Raw genomic sequence first — 16,708 nt, forward strand, 5'->3', positions numbered from 1 at the left:
TTTTACTATCATGAACTTAACCATGTTGAACGAGGCCTGTAAAGTTTGAGGTGCACTGCTTTTGTTTTTTGTATTTGCAAGGTCTCTGATCATTGTCTGGTCTGATTGATGATTTTTTTTTTTGGTCTATTAAATTCTAATGGTTCGTCTACTTTGACATGGCACTGAGACATCTATTCTTGGAAAAAATTCTTCTACTTAAGAATAATGTTCCTCACTATAGAATGATGACTTTAAATTGTCCAGAAATGGCCTTATAACTATTTCCATCGCTGCCGTCTTTCCTCCTTGGTGTTAACATGCAACTAAATGCTCCAGACAGCAGAGTGATAAAATTTGAGGATTTATAGAAGTGGTAACATTTGTTGATTATAAAATAATCATGGGCATTTCATTGCAGCACCTGGCTGCTAAATAGCCTCTTAAATCCTTTGGAAGCAGCAATGGTATACATTTCACACATGGATTTTCTATTTAAGCTTCATTTTTGTAAAATATTGTGTTCATCTGAAGTTTTATTTACCCAATTCTAACCCTGCTGAGGTCTGATATAAAACCTTAGAATTCAAAGAGGTGCACATTCATTTTCAAATGATGTGTATATATATTAAGTATATCAGACAATGTCCAATATTCAAGAAGTTTCTGCTTATTTAAAAATGTATCTTCATTTAATATAAAACCTATTTTTCAGAGAGAATATTAAAGCCATCATTTTGGCTCCAAACCTAAAATCAGACAATTTTGCACTCTTGGATGGGTCAGTGTTACTGACACTGCTAATTGAATTATTTACTTGGACCCTTAAAATAGTCTGTATTCCTTTAAAGAAAACTGATTTCCATACTGTACATTTCTGAAGCCATGCATTAAAACAAAACTGTGCAGAGAACCACTCACACCACAAGGATGTGATCATCTTTCGGCTGCTCCCATTATTAGTCGCCACAGCGGACTTCCTCTTTTTCTCCTGCCAGACTGTTCCATCCTCAGCATTTTCATATACCCCATGTCCCTCCTCTGCCACAAGGATGTTATAATAAACGATAATAAATAGGAGGACACAGAGTGAAAATAGCACCTTTGTTTGTTGGTTGTTTAATTGTGCTGTGGTTTATTGCATGAATTATAATGAATACATTTCTTCTGAAACCATCTGACATTTTCAATGGCACTGGAGACACGTCAAGCACTCTTTCTTTTTCCTTTACGACCTAGCATTACACATTTTCATACAAGAAAATGTAACGTTCCTTATGTCTTAGTCCTTATGTTAAAACTACTTCCAGACTTATAAGTAAGATCGTTCTGGAACTTCTGCGGAGAAAAATAATTGGGTGCTACCGCCATCTAGTGGTCAGTTGGGCTGTACTGCGGCGGGACGGGAATTTTCTTGAGACAATAAAGGGAAAATGCAATAAAAGAATCACACCCCAAAAAAAAAAAAAATTATATATATCTATATATTCCATTTTGTAAGGTAAGTAGACCAGCCACAGTTTAAAATATTTGTTTAAAATGGTCTGTCAAGACAAAAACAAATTGGTCACTGCTGAGTCCAATTTTGAAAGGGGGGGGGGGTAACTGGAATAAAATGAACAGTGACAGCAACAAGATCCGACAAACAACATTCACATCATCATCCTCATCTGCCCATTGATGCACTATAATTACATATATAAATTTGAATGTATATATCCTCTCTACTTCAAGTGTTTCAAAAAAATAAATATGCATACAATTCAAATAATTTGGGGTTTTGATATTTTACAGAAAAACAAACAAAAAAAGTTAAAATAACTGGGTAGTGATTTGTAAAGTTTTCATTTAGCACAGAACCGAGACGTGTTCGCTTCAATACACTAACGTGTCAATTTCCAATGAGCAAGTCGATTGTGTCCACACAAACAGACGACAAGCACACACACCGGATCAGTCTCTCACTTCTCACACACTCACATTTACACTCATGCACCTCCATGAACATATCACAAAATATCAACACCATTTTCAGACATGTGCAAATACACAAACACACACTTCAAATGCTGATGATTAAATTAAATCCCAGTTTGGCTCTATGAAGTCGTGTGCGCACATCTGTCCAAAAAAAAGAAGAAGTGATGATCCTGTAAAAACATTTATGAAAATTTCCTTACGATTTAGAGGCATTTTTTTGGTTTTCTTTTTTGTTTTGTACAAATCCATCTAATCAGCACATGACAGGATTTTACTCTTCAAAAAAGGGGAAAAAAGGCCAAAAAAAAAAAAAAAAGGCAAAAAAAAAAAAAAAAAGGCCAAAAAAAAAAAAAAAAAAAAAATTCATGCATAAATCCTGTCCTGAATTTCAGTGATTGTATTTTTTTTTTCTCCTGTTAAAAAAAAAAAATTAATTGTTGCTTGTTTGTTTTGTTTTTATTTCCCAAAAATTTCAGTCTTTTGTATTTTTGTATTTTTTTTCTCCTGTTCCCCATATAGTCCTTCAGGGCTTCAAGACATTCTCAAATGAGTCTCTGTCTTTTTTTCGTTTTGTAATTTTTGTCTTTTTTTCTCTCTTTTTCTTTTCTTTTTTTCTTTTTTTTTTTTCTTTAAGCCTTTGGTCCTCCACACCAAGAAGAGAAGAGTCTCTGGTTTTGAAGAGGACGTCAAAACTCCACCACATCAATACAAGCAGTAAAGAAGCCAGTTGGGGAAAAAGGAAGTAAGTTAGGAAGGACTGAAGTAAGGAAAAAACACTCCCAAATTGTGTGTCCCCAGAGGTTTCTTCTTTCATATTTCTCTCTCTTTTTCAAACTGCTTTAAAAGTCCCACATTTTGGTAAAGGAGGGCCCAATAACACTGGTAGTGCCTCCTTGTGGTCAGGAAAGTAAGAGCAGGCGAGTGTCTGGGAAGAAAAGTGCGCCGCCTATCTGCACAGGTCCTCGTGCGCTGCCTCCCGCTGGTTTTTCCGTCTCTTGCCAGTGGTGTGATGGGTCTTGCTGCTTTGGTGGCTCTTGCTGTTCGAGACACTCTGCTGGGCTGGGGCGCTTTTGCTCGGCCGGAACTGTCGGGTCTGCCAAGAGAGGAGAGCAAAGGTAAATAATCAATAATCTGATTTCAACATGGCTGCTCTTATTTATAGTTTAAAACAAAATGTTTAAAGAATCATAATACGAGTTACCCAAATACATAAAAAAAAAAGAAAGTAATGTTTACTATTAACTTGTAATAACCAATAATTTCATTCATAACATTTCTTCTGACAATATTAAACTTTTAAAACAGTGTTTTTCTCTCCCCCCCCCCCCACTGCTTAAAAACAAGGGAACACATGATCTCGAATAGCATCATGGCTGTAAACATGTCATGCACAAGTCACAACAAGACCATAACGTTCCTCGGGATAAAGCTCAGACTTTCCATCTGATCCTTTCTGCTGTGTAACTGAGATGAAAGATAATGAAGGACTTCACTCACTATGTATAAACCCAATATATTTATAACATTAAATCTGGAAATAATACACCACATAAGATTACTATGGGTGGGGAATAGTATGTAAAACAGGATGTTTTGAAATGCATGTAGCTGTGGGGAAAGAAAAATCACAGGCTTCCCCAGTTTTCATCAAACAGAAGCAACTACACAATGGGTTTTTTGTATGATGTTGCAAAAATGCTGTTAATACCATTGATCTTGTAATTAATTATTGTGATTTCTTTTAATCAAGATAATTTTTTAAGCGTAAAACCTTTTAAACACAAGTCATTGTGCCAGATCCACCTGATTGTGTGTTACGGCGTACAGGTTCTTTTGATCCACACCGGTTCTTGCCGTTTTTACCTTGCTGCCTTTGTGGCCTGCAGTGGGTGTGGTCATGGGATGAGTGGGAGCTCTGTGATTGGGCAGACTCCTCTCTGGGTTATCTCGGTGAGCACCAGAACCCCGGCCAGGCAGCTGTTTTACTGTCTTGCATGGCGTTCCGTCAGAATCCTGTACGTGACCAATCAGAAACAAAAAAAAAAAAGCTCAGTTGCTCTGTAAAAGTTAACAGCATTTATTTATTTCTTTTTTTAAAAACACAGTATATACTCACTGCATCACTGGACGTCGTGGAGGAAGGAGAGGGCGATGACGATGAAGACGGTGACGAAGGTGAGGAAGGCGGTGGGGAGGAGGAGTTGGAAGACGCTTTACTCCGTGACACTGGAGGAAGGACGGCGATCTCATCGGACAAGTTGTTGTTACACTCATCGAGCTCCTGAGGCTCCACCAAGAGGGTGACATCATTTCCTGTATGAAAACAAAGGGGATCAAAGTTGATTACATTCAAACCGATATTCCAACAATATAGAGCAAAACAACCATAGATTAGCATAATTATATGCTGTATGTATACATATTTAAACAATGTTGAACCAATCAAATGCTGTAGTTAAAGACTTATTTGCATTAAGCTGACCATAATAATGGCTCTTATATAACACTTTATATTATTTATATTGTCCCACATAAGAATTCTTAAAAAGAAAAATTTTCAAGGGCTTGTTTGCATAATCTATTAACAGCAATGCAGCAATGAATAATGTATTATGCAACTCTATAGTTTGCCAAAGGCTCTGGCCTTGTTGTAGACCAAAAGAGCTAACCAATCATATTGACCGTTATCTATAGCACTATTTACTGATACAAATTACAAGACATGTTCTGGAATGACGGGTCTCTTTTGATCTGGTTAAAATCTGGACAGAGATACAACTACACAGTAACCCTAGATTTTCGATCTGGTGTCAGTAAAAAAAGATGCTCAGCAGAACTATTTGTGCACACCATTGCAGTTGAGGGCTGCCTCACTTTGCGACTGACCACCCCACTGCTCGCTTATCCAATCACGGTACTCGGCTACCTCCCGAGTGACGCGGATTATTCGACCTAGAATACTGAAGGACAAGAGAGAGGAAAAAAAAAAAAACATTCAGATTAGCTTTAATTAATGAGACGTATTGTGTTTTAGCAGATCTGGGTGTATGACTGTGAAAGTATGTATTTACATAATTGTGTGTGTGTGTGTGTGTGTGTGTGCGCGTGTGTGTGTATATATTTATATATTACACACACACGCACACACACATATAGTTTTCTTCCCCACACGTAAATAGGATTGCATGCATTGCACTGTCCTGAAAAATTGCGGTACGAATGTGTTTACTGTTACACCTCTAATTATATATATATATATAAATAAATAAATAAAATTCGCTCAACTGCATTCACATACAAATGAAACTAAGTAACATCCGATTCTTAATCCATATCTTCTTAATCATATGAAGTTGGCCCGCCTTTTGCAGCTAGAACAGCTTTAACTCTTCTGGGAAGGCTTTCCACAAGGTTTAGGAGTTAGGTGTGTTAATGGGAATTTTTGATCGTTCTTCCAGAAGCGCATTTCTGAGGTCAGACACTGATGCTAAAGGCCTGGCTCTCAGTCTCTGCTCTAATTTATCCCGAAGGTGTTCTATCGGGTTGAGGTCAGGACTCTCCCCCAAACTGTTCTCACAAAGTTGGGAGCATGAGATTGTCCAAAATGTCTTGGTATGCTGAAGCATTAAGAGTTCCTTTCACTGGAACCAAGGGGCCGAGCCAAACTACTGAAAAACAACCCCACATCATAATCCCCCTCCACCGAACTTTACACGTGATACAATGCAGTCAGACATGTACCGTTCTCCTGGCAACCGCCAAACTTAGACTCGTCCATCAGATTGCCAGATAGTGAAGCGTGATTAGTCACTCCAGAGAACACGTTTCCACTGCTCTAGAGGCTAGTGCTTTGCATTGCACTTGGTGATGTAAGTCTTGGAAGCAGCTGCGTAACCATGGAAACTCATTCAATGAAGCTCTCCGCACTGTTCTTGAGCTAATTTGAAGGCCACATGAAGTTAGGAGTTCTGTATCTATTGACTCTAAAGAAAGTTGCCAACATGTGTGCACTATGTGTCTCAGCAGCTGCTGACCCGCTCTGTGATTTTATTTGGTCTAACACTTCGTGACTGAGTTGCTGTCATCCCAATCACTTCCACTTTGTTATAATATCACTAACTGTTGACTGTGGAATATTTAGCAGTGAGGAAATTTCATGACTGGACTTATTGCACAGGTGGCATCCGATCATGTTTCCACGCAGGAAATCACTGAGCTTCTGAGAGTGACTCATTCTTTCACAAATGTTTGTAGAAGTTGTCTGCATGCCCAAGTGCTTGATTTTATACACCTGTAACCTTGGAAGTGATTGTAACACCTGAATTCAATGATTTGGATGGGTGAGTATGTGTGTGTGTGTGTGTGTGTGTGTGTGTGTGTGTGTGTGTGTGAGTGTGAGAGTGTGTGTGTGTAATATATATATATTTCAGGTTTGCTGTTGGGGTAGGGCTTGGTAATGGAAGAGACAGCGTGGCTCATGTATGACTGTGAGAAAGTGTGAGAAAGTGTGAGAAAGTGTGTGTGTGTGTGTGTGCGCGTTTTGCATAGTTGTGCATGTGAGTGTGGGTGTGGGCACCTTTCAGACTTGTTGTTGGGGTAGTGCTTGGCAATAGGAGAGACGGCGTGGCTCAGAACCACATACGCATAATCAAATGCTTGTTTAACCTGCATGGCTCCATATGAGCTCCTTCCAACATCGTTGCCTAAATCGCAGAGACAGAACAAATCAGGATAATGCACCCAAAATCAAAAGAATAGTTCCACTTCCTTCCTTATGCATGTGTGCGTATCTTTTCCAGTAGGTACCTGGCTGGAGTGGATCCTCAATGTACAGCATGGAGGGTCTGTATCCATCCAGCATGCCTTTTAGCACATCGTCTTTGGCCAAGTATGAACCTCCATCTTTAATCCGGATGCCCGTTTTCAGGTAGTTAAAATGGCGGCCGTACAATTCAAAGAACTCAATGAGCAGTACACCAATGTTTGAGTTGGGACTGCACACATCCTCCCTGTAGTGTAGCTACAAAATACATACAGCTACTGGTGAGGGACAGATGTAGTTTAGTGTGGTAGTTTGGTGTACCGTAGCAGTGGGGGTTATTATAACAAAAAATACGGCCAGAACAATAAATAAAGAACAGAATGACACATACAACCCTTATGGTCAGGTGTTCACAAACTTTTGAAAATACAGTGTTCAAGGAATAGCAAAGTGTGTACCTGTAGGAAACTGACAGCCATTAGAAACAGGCTGTAGGATCCAATGCCTCCAGTAAACACCTCATTCAGCTCCCTCTGCAGTAGGAACTGTTTTAGCACCAGAACCAGATATGGCAGCACAGGGAATTTCTAAAAAAACAAAAAAAAGAAAAAAAAAGAAAAACACACACACACGATAAATGATAAGAAGATATGATGGCTACACAGATTTAACAAAGCCAACTTGGTCTGCGTTCAGTCAGGACTGTTGGCATGCTCACATTCTGACAACACAAACACCCACCTTTTTGAAATCTTTGATAAGATTGGCAGCTTTTACGCCACTGTGCACGTTAAAACTGATGTCCACCTTGACCTCAGTGTAAGCGTCTGTCAGCTTGATAATCGGAACCTGTGTGGATGATTAAGTATCCAGAATTTTGATATATACAGTATACCGAAAAGTATATCTGTCACACACAGACAGACACAGAGAGACAAACAGACAGACACAGTACCGTTGCTTTATCGAGCACTTTCACAGAGTTCTCGTCTGCGACATTCCTCTTGCGCAGCGCCTCTTCCAGCGTCCACAGAGGAAGGGTCTCCCAGTTTCCAAACACTACCAAGTCTATATCACTGATACAGACACGCAAACAGATTTATTAGGTGGTTTCAAAAAGTTTCGATATTAGTTTTGTAACATGCCAACAGATTGCAGCACAAGGCTGCAGGCACAGTCACAGGGAGCACCAACCTTCATAAGTCAGTGCCCCAAAAGACATACTCCTGTGCACATCGGGGGCTGTGCACCTGGTGCTAATCTGACCACGTGTGTTACCATGTGTGTTACAATGATTTCATCATGAACAGCAAGTTGGAACAAAGAGCAACTGGGAAATTCTGTGTGAAACTGGGTATATCTGCTACAGAGACATTTAACGTGATTTGGCATGTTTATGGCGGTGCTGCAATGAGTTGTTTTATGATGTTTTGAGTGGCACGCACGCTTCAAGAGTGGAAGAACATCACCAGAAGATGACGAGCGATCAGGACAAGCTCCTTGTTTGCTATTCATTCAAAATCAGCTACACTTTTGACTTATTTAGGCCTACTTGAATTTATAAACATTCAGCTATGGTGATATTGCAATATTCAACATTCACAATACAGTTACTGAACACTTGCATACAGCAGAACTAGCCCTGGGACAAAGCATCCACTCAGACGTCCAGCTGAGTACTGCTGTCTTCCAAGGGCACTTATTATTAGGCCTCACCCTAAAAATAAATCATGTGCTAGGTGGGAGTCGCACAAAGGCATGTGAAACAAAACCACAACTTTAGAACCATTAATTCAGATTTAGTAATCCAAGTGACATGTCGGTAAAGTACAACAGTGACGTACTGAAGGATCTTTCCACATCTTTCAGCTCAGATAAATTTAGTTTAATCCCCGTCAGGCTCAATGTATGTATAGTGAATAAATAAATAAATAAATAAATAAATAATATAAACAACCTTTATAGCCTTTAGCACAATCCAACCTTGATTTAACCCAACAACAGTAATCTCTACCTTTACTCACTAAACAAATATTGAAAGGCCTATATATAGCCATGGGTGGTGGTGTTTTTTTGCAGATAAGTTTTAGATTAGAGTTTTGGTGTTTGCAAAAGACAAAAAAAAAAAAAATGATAAAAGCACACTAAAATATGGCGCAGTGAAACTTACCTTGTAGGCAAATACAGGCCGGTGCTAAAACTGCCAAACACTTCGACCTGTCAAGAACATGTGAAAGAAAATGCTGAATATTGTGCACACAGATACAAACACACATCTGGCATTCAGCAGAAGTACATAGAGAAATTCCTGTTTGCCTTTTTGCAAGTGGCAACATTGTTAACAAAAGACAATTATCTACTCACAACTCTGTGTGTGTATAAATATATAATGCTAGTCTTTACTGTCACTTTGTGCACTTCTGGAATGAAAACAGAAAGGAGTATTCCGTGTCACATTGATTACATCAATACTAGGTAAATACACGTGACTATTATGTCTAGTGTACAGAATGAAAGGTCGTCAGGCGGATCCTTTATTGGTGTAGGAAGATGTTATGCTATGCGTCAACTGAAAAATGCATCTCTGACCATATTTCAGAAACACACAACTTATAGAAAAATTGTTAACTTAATAAATAACATTTCCAAACAAAGTTGCAAAAAACCTTTGCTTCCTCGATTAAACACATTTGTTTAATCTTACAGAAGTAAGAAGTGCTGTGGGTGTTTTTAGCAGCTCACACTGGTCTTGGCATCAAGGTGAAAACAGCTATGATTGCATGATTCATGCTTAAACTGCAGCGGAACGAAAACACACACCATAGACCTGAGCATGAAATACACCGGAAGAGCACTGACCCTCATCAAACCTTCAACTGGTCAGTTCTTCACAGGTTCAGTCTAGCACAAAACCTCAATTGCTATGATCTTTTAGGTTCGAGCAGTGTTTAAAAATCACCTGACTGTCAAACAGAAAGTGCACATTGGACAAAAGGGGAAGTTGTGGTTTTGTTTGCCAAGATTGGAAACTCATCGTCTAAAAAACAAAACAAAAAAAAACAGATTTTGTGTGGGAGAGCAGAATTCAATAAGAGCTACTGTGCAGGTTTGCAACTCAATTCAGTAAAAAGAGGGAAGGCAGACAAACAAACACACACACACTTAAAAACGAACCTGCGGAAACCAAAACCTATTATAATCATCATCATCAGGTTCTGATCAAAGCATAAAAACCTGTCAAATTGCCCTGTGAGAAGTGCATGGCAGTAAGAAAGAAAGAGGGGGAAAAAAGCAAAGACATACAACTGCACTGGGCCATAGGTCCTTGATGACACTCTCTATCCTATCAACGACTTCCAGCCTCATCCTTTTTTCCTCCGGCCGGGGAGACATGTAGTCATAGAAGTCTTTTATCTCCTCATGGAGCCTAGAGAGAGAGAGAAGAAAAAGAAGGGTCAGATTTTTGATAGAAACCAAATGCTTAATAAATCACATGGGAAATCAGATTATAGTCAGCATGTTTTACACACACACACACACACACACACACACACACACACACACACACACACACACACACACACACACACACACACAATACAAATAAAGAGAGAGAAACATAAAATTAGCTGGCAAGAGAGCTCAGGAAAGAAAAAGGTGGGGAAGGGGACATGAACTTTTTTCCCACAATTATTAAACTGTTTGTGTGTAAAAGTTTGTGCATTTCTGCAGCCAGGAGCCAGAGTAAGAACCAAAGAGGTCATATAGCTTGAATCTTTTGGCTAACTTCACTAACTCTAAAGTCTTCAGTCTGCACAGATAACGTATTCAAAATGATGGACTCATGGCTACAATCGTTGCTGCACGTCTTCACTGTATGAGAGGAAATGAATTCCTAATGATCCATTTTGGAGATCTTCCTGGACGAGGAAAAAGCTTTAACAGATGTTTTCAAGGAAGAGAAACAGCTGCAGGGTAGCATGTTAAGAAGCAAGCCATTCTTGCTGGAATATAAATCTGCAAGGTGCAGAAAAGAAGTTTTTAAGGGCAAATAACACAGAATTTGCTGAAGACCACATACCAATTTCTTTTTTAAAATAAAAAAAAAAGCATATCTGTCGTAATGAAAATTATTTAAGATTTAGGGGGGGAGCATGGAAAAAAAAATAATAAAAAAGCATATTTTGCATGAAAGCAGTTCATTTGGCAACCTGGTCAATTCTGCATACCGAGGCCATCGGTTTCCATTTAATACAACACGTTACTGTGTGACTTTCGTTTCCTCAGAACTGCCTCTTGGACCACACAAGCACACAGGGATCAAGTTGTCCTGGTCTCTGCTGCTGCCATTCGGTTGGGCGGCTCAGTCTATACAAGTTACATAACCACGTGACTGACACACACCTTCGCTCTTGGTAATCAGCTGGGGTTTTTTTTTCTCATTTATGTAACCTGTAAAAGGTGTGAGAGGTGTTTGCCTGCCTGCCTGCCTGCTTCACACACACGAGAAACAGATCGACAGGGAAATAGGACACAAAGGTACAAAAAAATAATAATTTACTTGTTGCCATGATTACTCAAGGCAACAAGACGTTTATCATACAAAAGACAAACACACAGCATACAGACATTTCCATAAGTAAAAAGCTTACATCTGATCCGATATTACCCTCAGAGCTTCTGTGGTCAAAAATGACACCAAGGCCCATGGAGAGAGAGGGAAAAAAACGAACAAAAAAACTAGGTGTGTCCTGTGATCAGTGCAAAACATCTGTGTTATGTTAGCTAGCATCACGTGTGCTCACGCTATAGAGCAAAGTGTCAAATTTAAGTTGATAGACAGCCAGCTTTTTAAACAATTTCATGTCTGGGCAATGAGAGTTTTTAATTCATGGATGAGCTAGTTTAACAACTAGAGAGAAAAAAATAAAAAAAACATTCCCATTGCCGCTGTTATGTGCTTTTTAAATGAAAGGTTTGTACACTGTCAATGCAAAAAGAGAACAGAACAAATGGAAAACGTTGACAAAATAAAATCCAAACCACAAAATATCGCAGATCATTATTGTGGCAACCTTTGCGATTTCTTTTATTTAGGACATTCGAGTACGAATAGCATTTAAAAATACAACAATAGCCATTGTTTCGTTAGATGAATCGATCATCGTAGAAAATCTAGAATGATCAGAGGTGTTCGGAGCTCTCTTTTATTAAAACTCTGGTTAGGGGCCCGGGTTTCATCTGCAAATAACTGCATTTATTTATTTATTTATTTATATATATATATTTTTTTAAAAACAAGATAAACAAAAAAACAAAAACAACAAAAACATGCAAGCCAGAAAGCACACACCATACTTATGACTAAGTGTACGTAAACTTTTGGCAATATAGTGTACGAGCCTATATATGTCAAGCACGACAGAGGCAGTCTTATGGTTTGGGCTTGCATGACTGCTATTAGACAATCATTATTATTGATGTATGTCTTGATGCTAACCGTAGAATTAATTTATTCTGTTTACCGAAAATGACTTAAAAACACACTTGGATACGAGCCTGACACGGTTGGGAAGATGTGTGTTTGGATGGGCTTTTTCAGTCATTTGGCAGACACTATAGGTCACTGTAGATTCTGAGGGCAGAGCTTCATATACATGTGTGGGAATGAGTCTAAGGAGTCAAATGTCAAAGCTAGTGTAGCAATAAACCTAATCTTAAATACAAAATGTATATATAATCGTAATCTAAATCTATAATACATCTTAATCTTAAATATATACATTTCTCTTTAGATTTTTTAAAGCTTAGTTCTCATGATAATCAAAATATGTAAAATGGTAGACACCCTGGTCTGGAAGTAAGAAACGGTTATTTAAGACATCAGGAAGAAGGACTAGGGGAAAAAAAAAAAAAAAACAACTCTGACTGCACTTTTGCAATTTTTTTATGTTTACAAGAACTCCACTGTGCAAACGAAGGCATTAAATACAGGCTCTTTCCGTGGAAGAAACGATTGCTTACAGCTCAAAGATCTTTAACAGGTGGTGTGGATCCAAATAACTGGGAATCCCTGAGACACTGTTTATATCTCGCTCTCTCCCTTGTTCTGTTGTTTTACAATCTTTTATTGTCCTTCTTTCCCTCTATGAATGTTCTACTATTCAGCGGTCTCTTTATCTCTCTGCTTTCTCTCTTCTCAGTGTTCTGCTGCGTTTCTCTCTCTCCATGTTTAGTTCTGCTGTTCCTTACTGTCCAATTGCTGTTTTCTCTCTCGCATGTTCTCCAGTGCTTCTCTCACTTTCCAGATAAAACAGGAATCTTTGCATTGTTTCTCTAAAGGTTTTCCCTTTGGTTTAAATTTTTTAACCCCACAAGGCCACACGTCATATCAGGAACACCCTCAATCTGTGGTGACTGATTGGCCAGTGGCTCACTGACATCACTGTGGAAGGAATCAGGTGTCCGGGTGCATGGAGGTGGAGACTGTTTTGGACAGATGGGACTCGCTCATCGTGCTGTGAATATAAACAATGACGGATTCCACGCTCGCCTGCCTACACAGCACAGACACACACACAATGACAATTTCAACTTCCCCCTAGAATTTTGTATTACGTATGAAAAGAATAAATAAAATGGGGAAACATGAAAACAGATGCCCACTATGCATCTCATTTAACTTATTCAAAAATCCTCCCTGGTGTGTCTATTACAGAAGGCACAACACATATATATATATATATATATATATATATATATATATATATATATATATATATATATATATATATATATATATATATATAAAAACAGCAGTATACAGTATAGGTATATAAAAATAAGCATGCCTAATATTTAATAAACGTTGTGGAACGTTGCATAAACATTTGTTAAATTTATTTAAGGGACAGGCCAGGTTTCAGTGCTTGAGGCTTTGCAAGTTGCTACATTCCTGTGATGGGAAGGCTGAACGTGCAAAAAAGTTCACACCTACTGCTGCACCCACGTAACGTCCACACTAAACCTCGCGCATGATTCTGTCCGACGTTCAACTCAACAGCAAAGGTTATTTAATCATTAGCCAGCAGAACATTGCCACAGCGCAAGGATGAACTTTCAAATTATGCTCAGAGGAGTACAAGCATTTTATCAAAGATATAAAATATATCGATCATCTGGACATGGTTAATGCTTTTCTGTCCCATAAAAGTCAACTGGAAATTAAAGCAGGGTCTGAATTTAAAGCACTGAGGGTGAAATAAACTCAACAGGTGAATACAACAAGAAAAAAGAACTCGAAAACGGTTCTGATATTTTTTGTGTGTTGGAAGATTGCTCACTGTCATTCCTGAGGTGCTGGGGGTCAATTAATATATTAATATATATATATATATATATATATATATATATATATATATATATATATATATATATATATATATATGCAAACATTCAAGCACATTTTGGACAAACTCGATTGATCTCTGGTTTGCACTCTACAACTACTTTCATGTTCTGCTTCTCAAAATCTCAAGTGCAATGCAATGATAAGGGGCTCAACACTTTTTTTTAAAAGTGGTCATTACAGGGACTTAATGTTAAACTGTTATAAACTGTAAAATGCTATGATTGTACAGTGGATCAGTAGTTGTTGTTGAACAAGTGTGTGTGTGTGTGTGTGTGTGTGTGTGTGTGTGTGGCAGTCAACCAAGGAAATGTCACCTCACTACACTAGTTCACTGCTACATCCATTCTCTCTCTCTCTCTCTCTCACACACACACACACACACACACACACACACACACACACACACACACACACACACACAATCTCTTTCGTGGCATTTAAAAGGAACTGATCTGCCTTTAACCTGTAAGCAAACCGAGTATGGCTAAAACGTGAACCATTCAGAGATGTCCATGTGTTCAGTGTTCAGGCACATGGTTCAGGGGAACAAATGACAGTCTGCGCGCACACACGCACAAATACAAGTCAGAGAGAGAGAGAGAGAGAGAGAGAGAGAGAGAGAGAGAGGAGGGGGGGGGAAATGTAATCGCTAACTGAACTAGGTAAGCCAGGCTGAGACTCACCCAACGATTCCCCCGGAGTAGTTTGTCCGTTTCCACGGTATGCCCTCGTACGGCTCCTCGTCCGGCCTGGATGAGCCGTTGAAAAACAGGCTGCGGTTGAAGCCGAACGTGCTCGCCTTGTTCTCGCGTTTGCGCTTGTTGCGCTGCGCCGCGGCGTCCTGCGCACCGCTCCATGGTCCCCCGGGCCCGCCGCCTCCTCCACGGCCCACCACCGCACTCCGCTGGTTGTGGTGGTTGTTGTTGTTAGTGATAATATTGTTGCTCTCCAACGGTATGAAGTCTCGCTGCTCCGCGATTTCTACGGACATCCCCCGGTGCTTCGACTCGATGCAGTCGCGAGCCGCGTTGCTGCTGTCCGCCGCTAATGCAATGTCCGCGCTCGTCTTGGGGCTCGTGCTGGATCCGCCTCCGCCACCAACACTACCACCTCCTGCTGCCGCTGCTCCTCCGCTGCTGTTCCCGTTACCGCCGCCTCCGTTAACGTGAAAGTACAAATTACCGAGGCCCTGCGTCGTCTCCCAAATCTGCATCCACAGGCTGTTAGCAGGTCCGCGCTGTTCTGGCTGAAACCAGGCGATTCTAGGATCCATCAAACGGCCCCAGAATAAAAAAGAAATGTTAATAATACGACAAGGCGTGTTCGCATCCAACCTGAACGTTACCGCTGGAGCGAACACACTCACACCACGAGCTTTTCTAGAACACCGACTACGGAGAGACACGGCGAGCTAGCCAGCTAGCTAACTTAGCTTTGCTAGCTAGCTAACTTTACCCAGCAGCCGTTTTCTTTTTAAAAAAAGATCACCACACAAATATCCCTATGTCGCTGTCAGATTCCATGAACGTGGCACGAGTCGTAAATGCTGATACCTTCTGTTCAGTGTCCACGAGTGAGGAGGGGAAAAAGCGAAACGAAACCGAGAGTCGAGCGGAGAAAAGCGAGCAGGCGTTCGCCGATGTCGAAGTCAATCTGACCCTTCTCCCCCGCCTCCCCCTACGCCCCCTCCGTCCCCCGCCCGTTTTGGGGGCGTGCACGCGCCTCCAAAGCGTCGCGTTCAAAAAGAACTCGAGCACGAGCGTTTCGTATTTGCACAAAAACGACACGCTTATTTACATATACAGCGCTGTTATCGAATCCGATAGAACTAAAGGTGTGGTTTATGTAAATGAGCTAAAAGTAGTTCCGGCTCGAATTCAAATTCACAGGTTTGATATTACTGCGCCGGTTTAAACGTCTCGGATACTGATGGGAATATCGGATCATTTTAGTGAACTGGTTCTTTGAATCTCGTTAATCAAAATGAACGTATCTTTTCTTTTGTCATTTAGTTCATCCCGTTTCTTTGATCAGAAATAATATAAAATGTTACATTTTTAATAAGCAGATTCCCAATATGTCTACATACACAAACTTTGACTATAGTTCCAATAATTTATATATGTATATATAACTGCATAGCATCTATGGGAGTCACGCGCTAAAAGAACGAACGATTTGGATTAGAAGAATTGGCGGTTAAACAACCCAATTATGTTTCCCGTACATAACCTACAGAGTTTTTAAGATACTTTGCTTTAGACACGTCCAGTAGAAAATAAACAAATCACTCTTTGAGACTACTCGTTGTTCTGAATCACATTAAAGACTCATTGAAAATGAACCAATCGTTCATGACTGACTCATCACTAGACTCGGATTCTTCTGTAACAGCTGTGTGATAGATTTGTGAGACAGAAGAAGCATGTAAACTAGGACTTATACAAGCCTAATGAGGTTACGAGAAATGAACAGAATCATTTCTGTGGAAAAATATTCACACAATGTCATGCAGTTACTTTAAATTGAACAATTCACACAACTGTGACTACTATTTTACACAGAATTTCATTTAA

The 16,708-nt window shown here is 39.7% G+C and overlaps 1 protein-coding gene across 2 annotated transcripts; it reads right to left on the reverse strand.

The window, feature by feature from the left end:
• Positions 1 to 1,069: 1,069 nt before the first annotated feature.
• Positions 1,070 to 15,964, reverse strand: tent4b (terminal nucleotidyltransferase 4B). 2 transcript variants are annotated; one of them, XM_083550875.1, is made up of 13 exons: positions 15,686 to 15,810; positions 14,816 to 15,394; positions 10,025 to 10,148; positions 8,892 to 8,938; positions 7,677 to 7,797; positions 7,463 to 7,570; positions 7,180 to 7,308; positions 6,766 to 6,979; positions 6,536 to 6,662; positions 4,810 to 4,919; positions 4,076 to 4,272; positions 3,823 to 3,972; positions 1,070 to 3,052 (listed from the first exon to the last, which is right to left on the reverse strand). In XM_083550875.1, exons 2-13 carry the CDS (start codon positions 15,343 to 15,345, stop codon positions 2,906 to 2,908), a joined length of 2,004 nt encoding a protein of 667 aa, XP_083407001.1. In that variant the 5' UTR covers positions 15,346 to 15,394; positions 15,686 to 15,810; the 3' UTR covers positions 1,070 to 2,905. The 2 variants fall into 2 exon arrangements, with proteins under 2 accessions (XP_083407001.1, XP_083407000.1); XM_083550874.1 differs by having other exon boundaries at positions 14,816 to 15,964.
• Between the last annotated feature and the right edge of the window lie 744 nt (positions 15,965 to 16,708).

The sequence above is a fragment of the Silurus aristotelis genome (genome assembly GCF_946808225.1).
Source record: "Silurus aristotelis genome assembly, chromosome: 9".
In the NCBI taxonomy this organism is placed as follows: domain Eukaryota; kingdom Metazoa; phylum Chordata; class Actinopteri; order Siluriformes; family Siluridae; genus Silurus; species Silurus aristotelis.

Excerpts from the sequence above, each read along its gene's own strand:
- tent4b (XM_083550874.1), bottom strand. The coding sequence starts at position 15,405 with ATGGATCCTAGAATCGCCTGGTTTCAGCCAGAACAGCGCGGACCTGCT. Across the intron at positions 4,920-6,535 it reads CCCAACAACAAGTCTGAAAG|TATTCTAGGTCGAATAATCC; the intron begins GTGCCCACACCC and ends CTTGTCCTTCAG. Across the intron at positions 3,053-3,822 it reads CAGGCCACAAAGGCAGCAAG|ACCCGACAGTTCCGGCCGAG; the intron begins GTAAAAACGGCA and ends CTCTCTTGGCAG.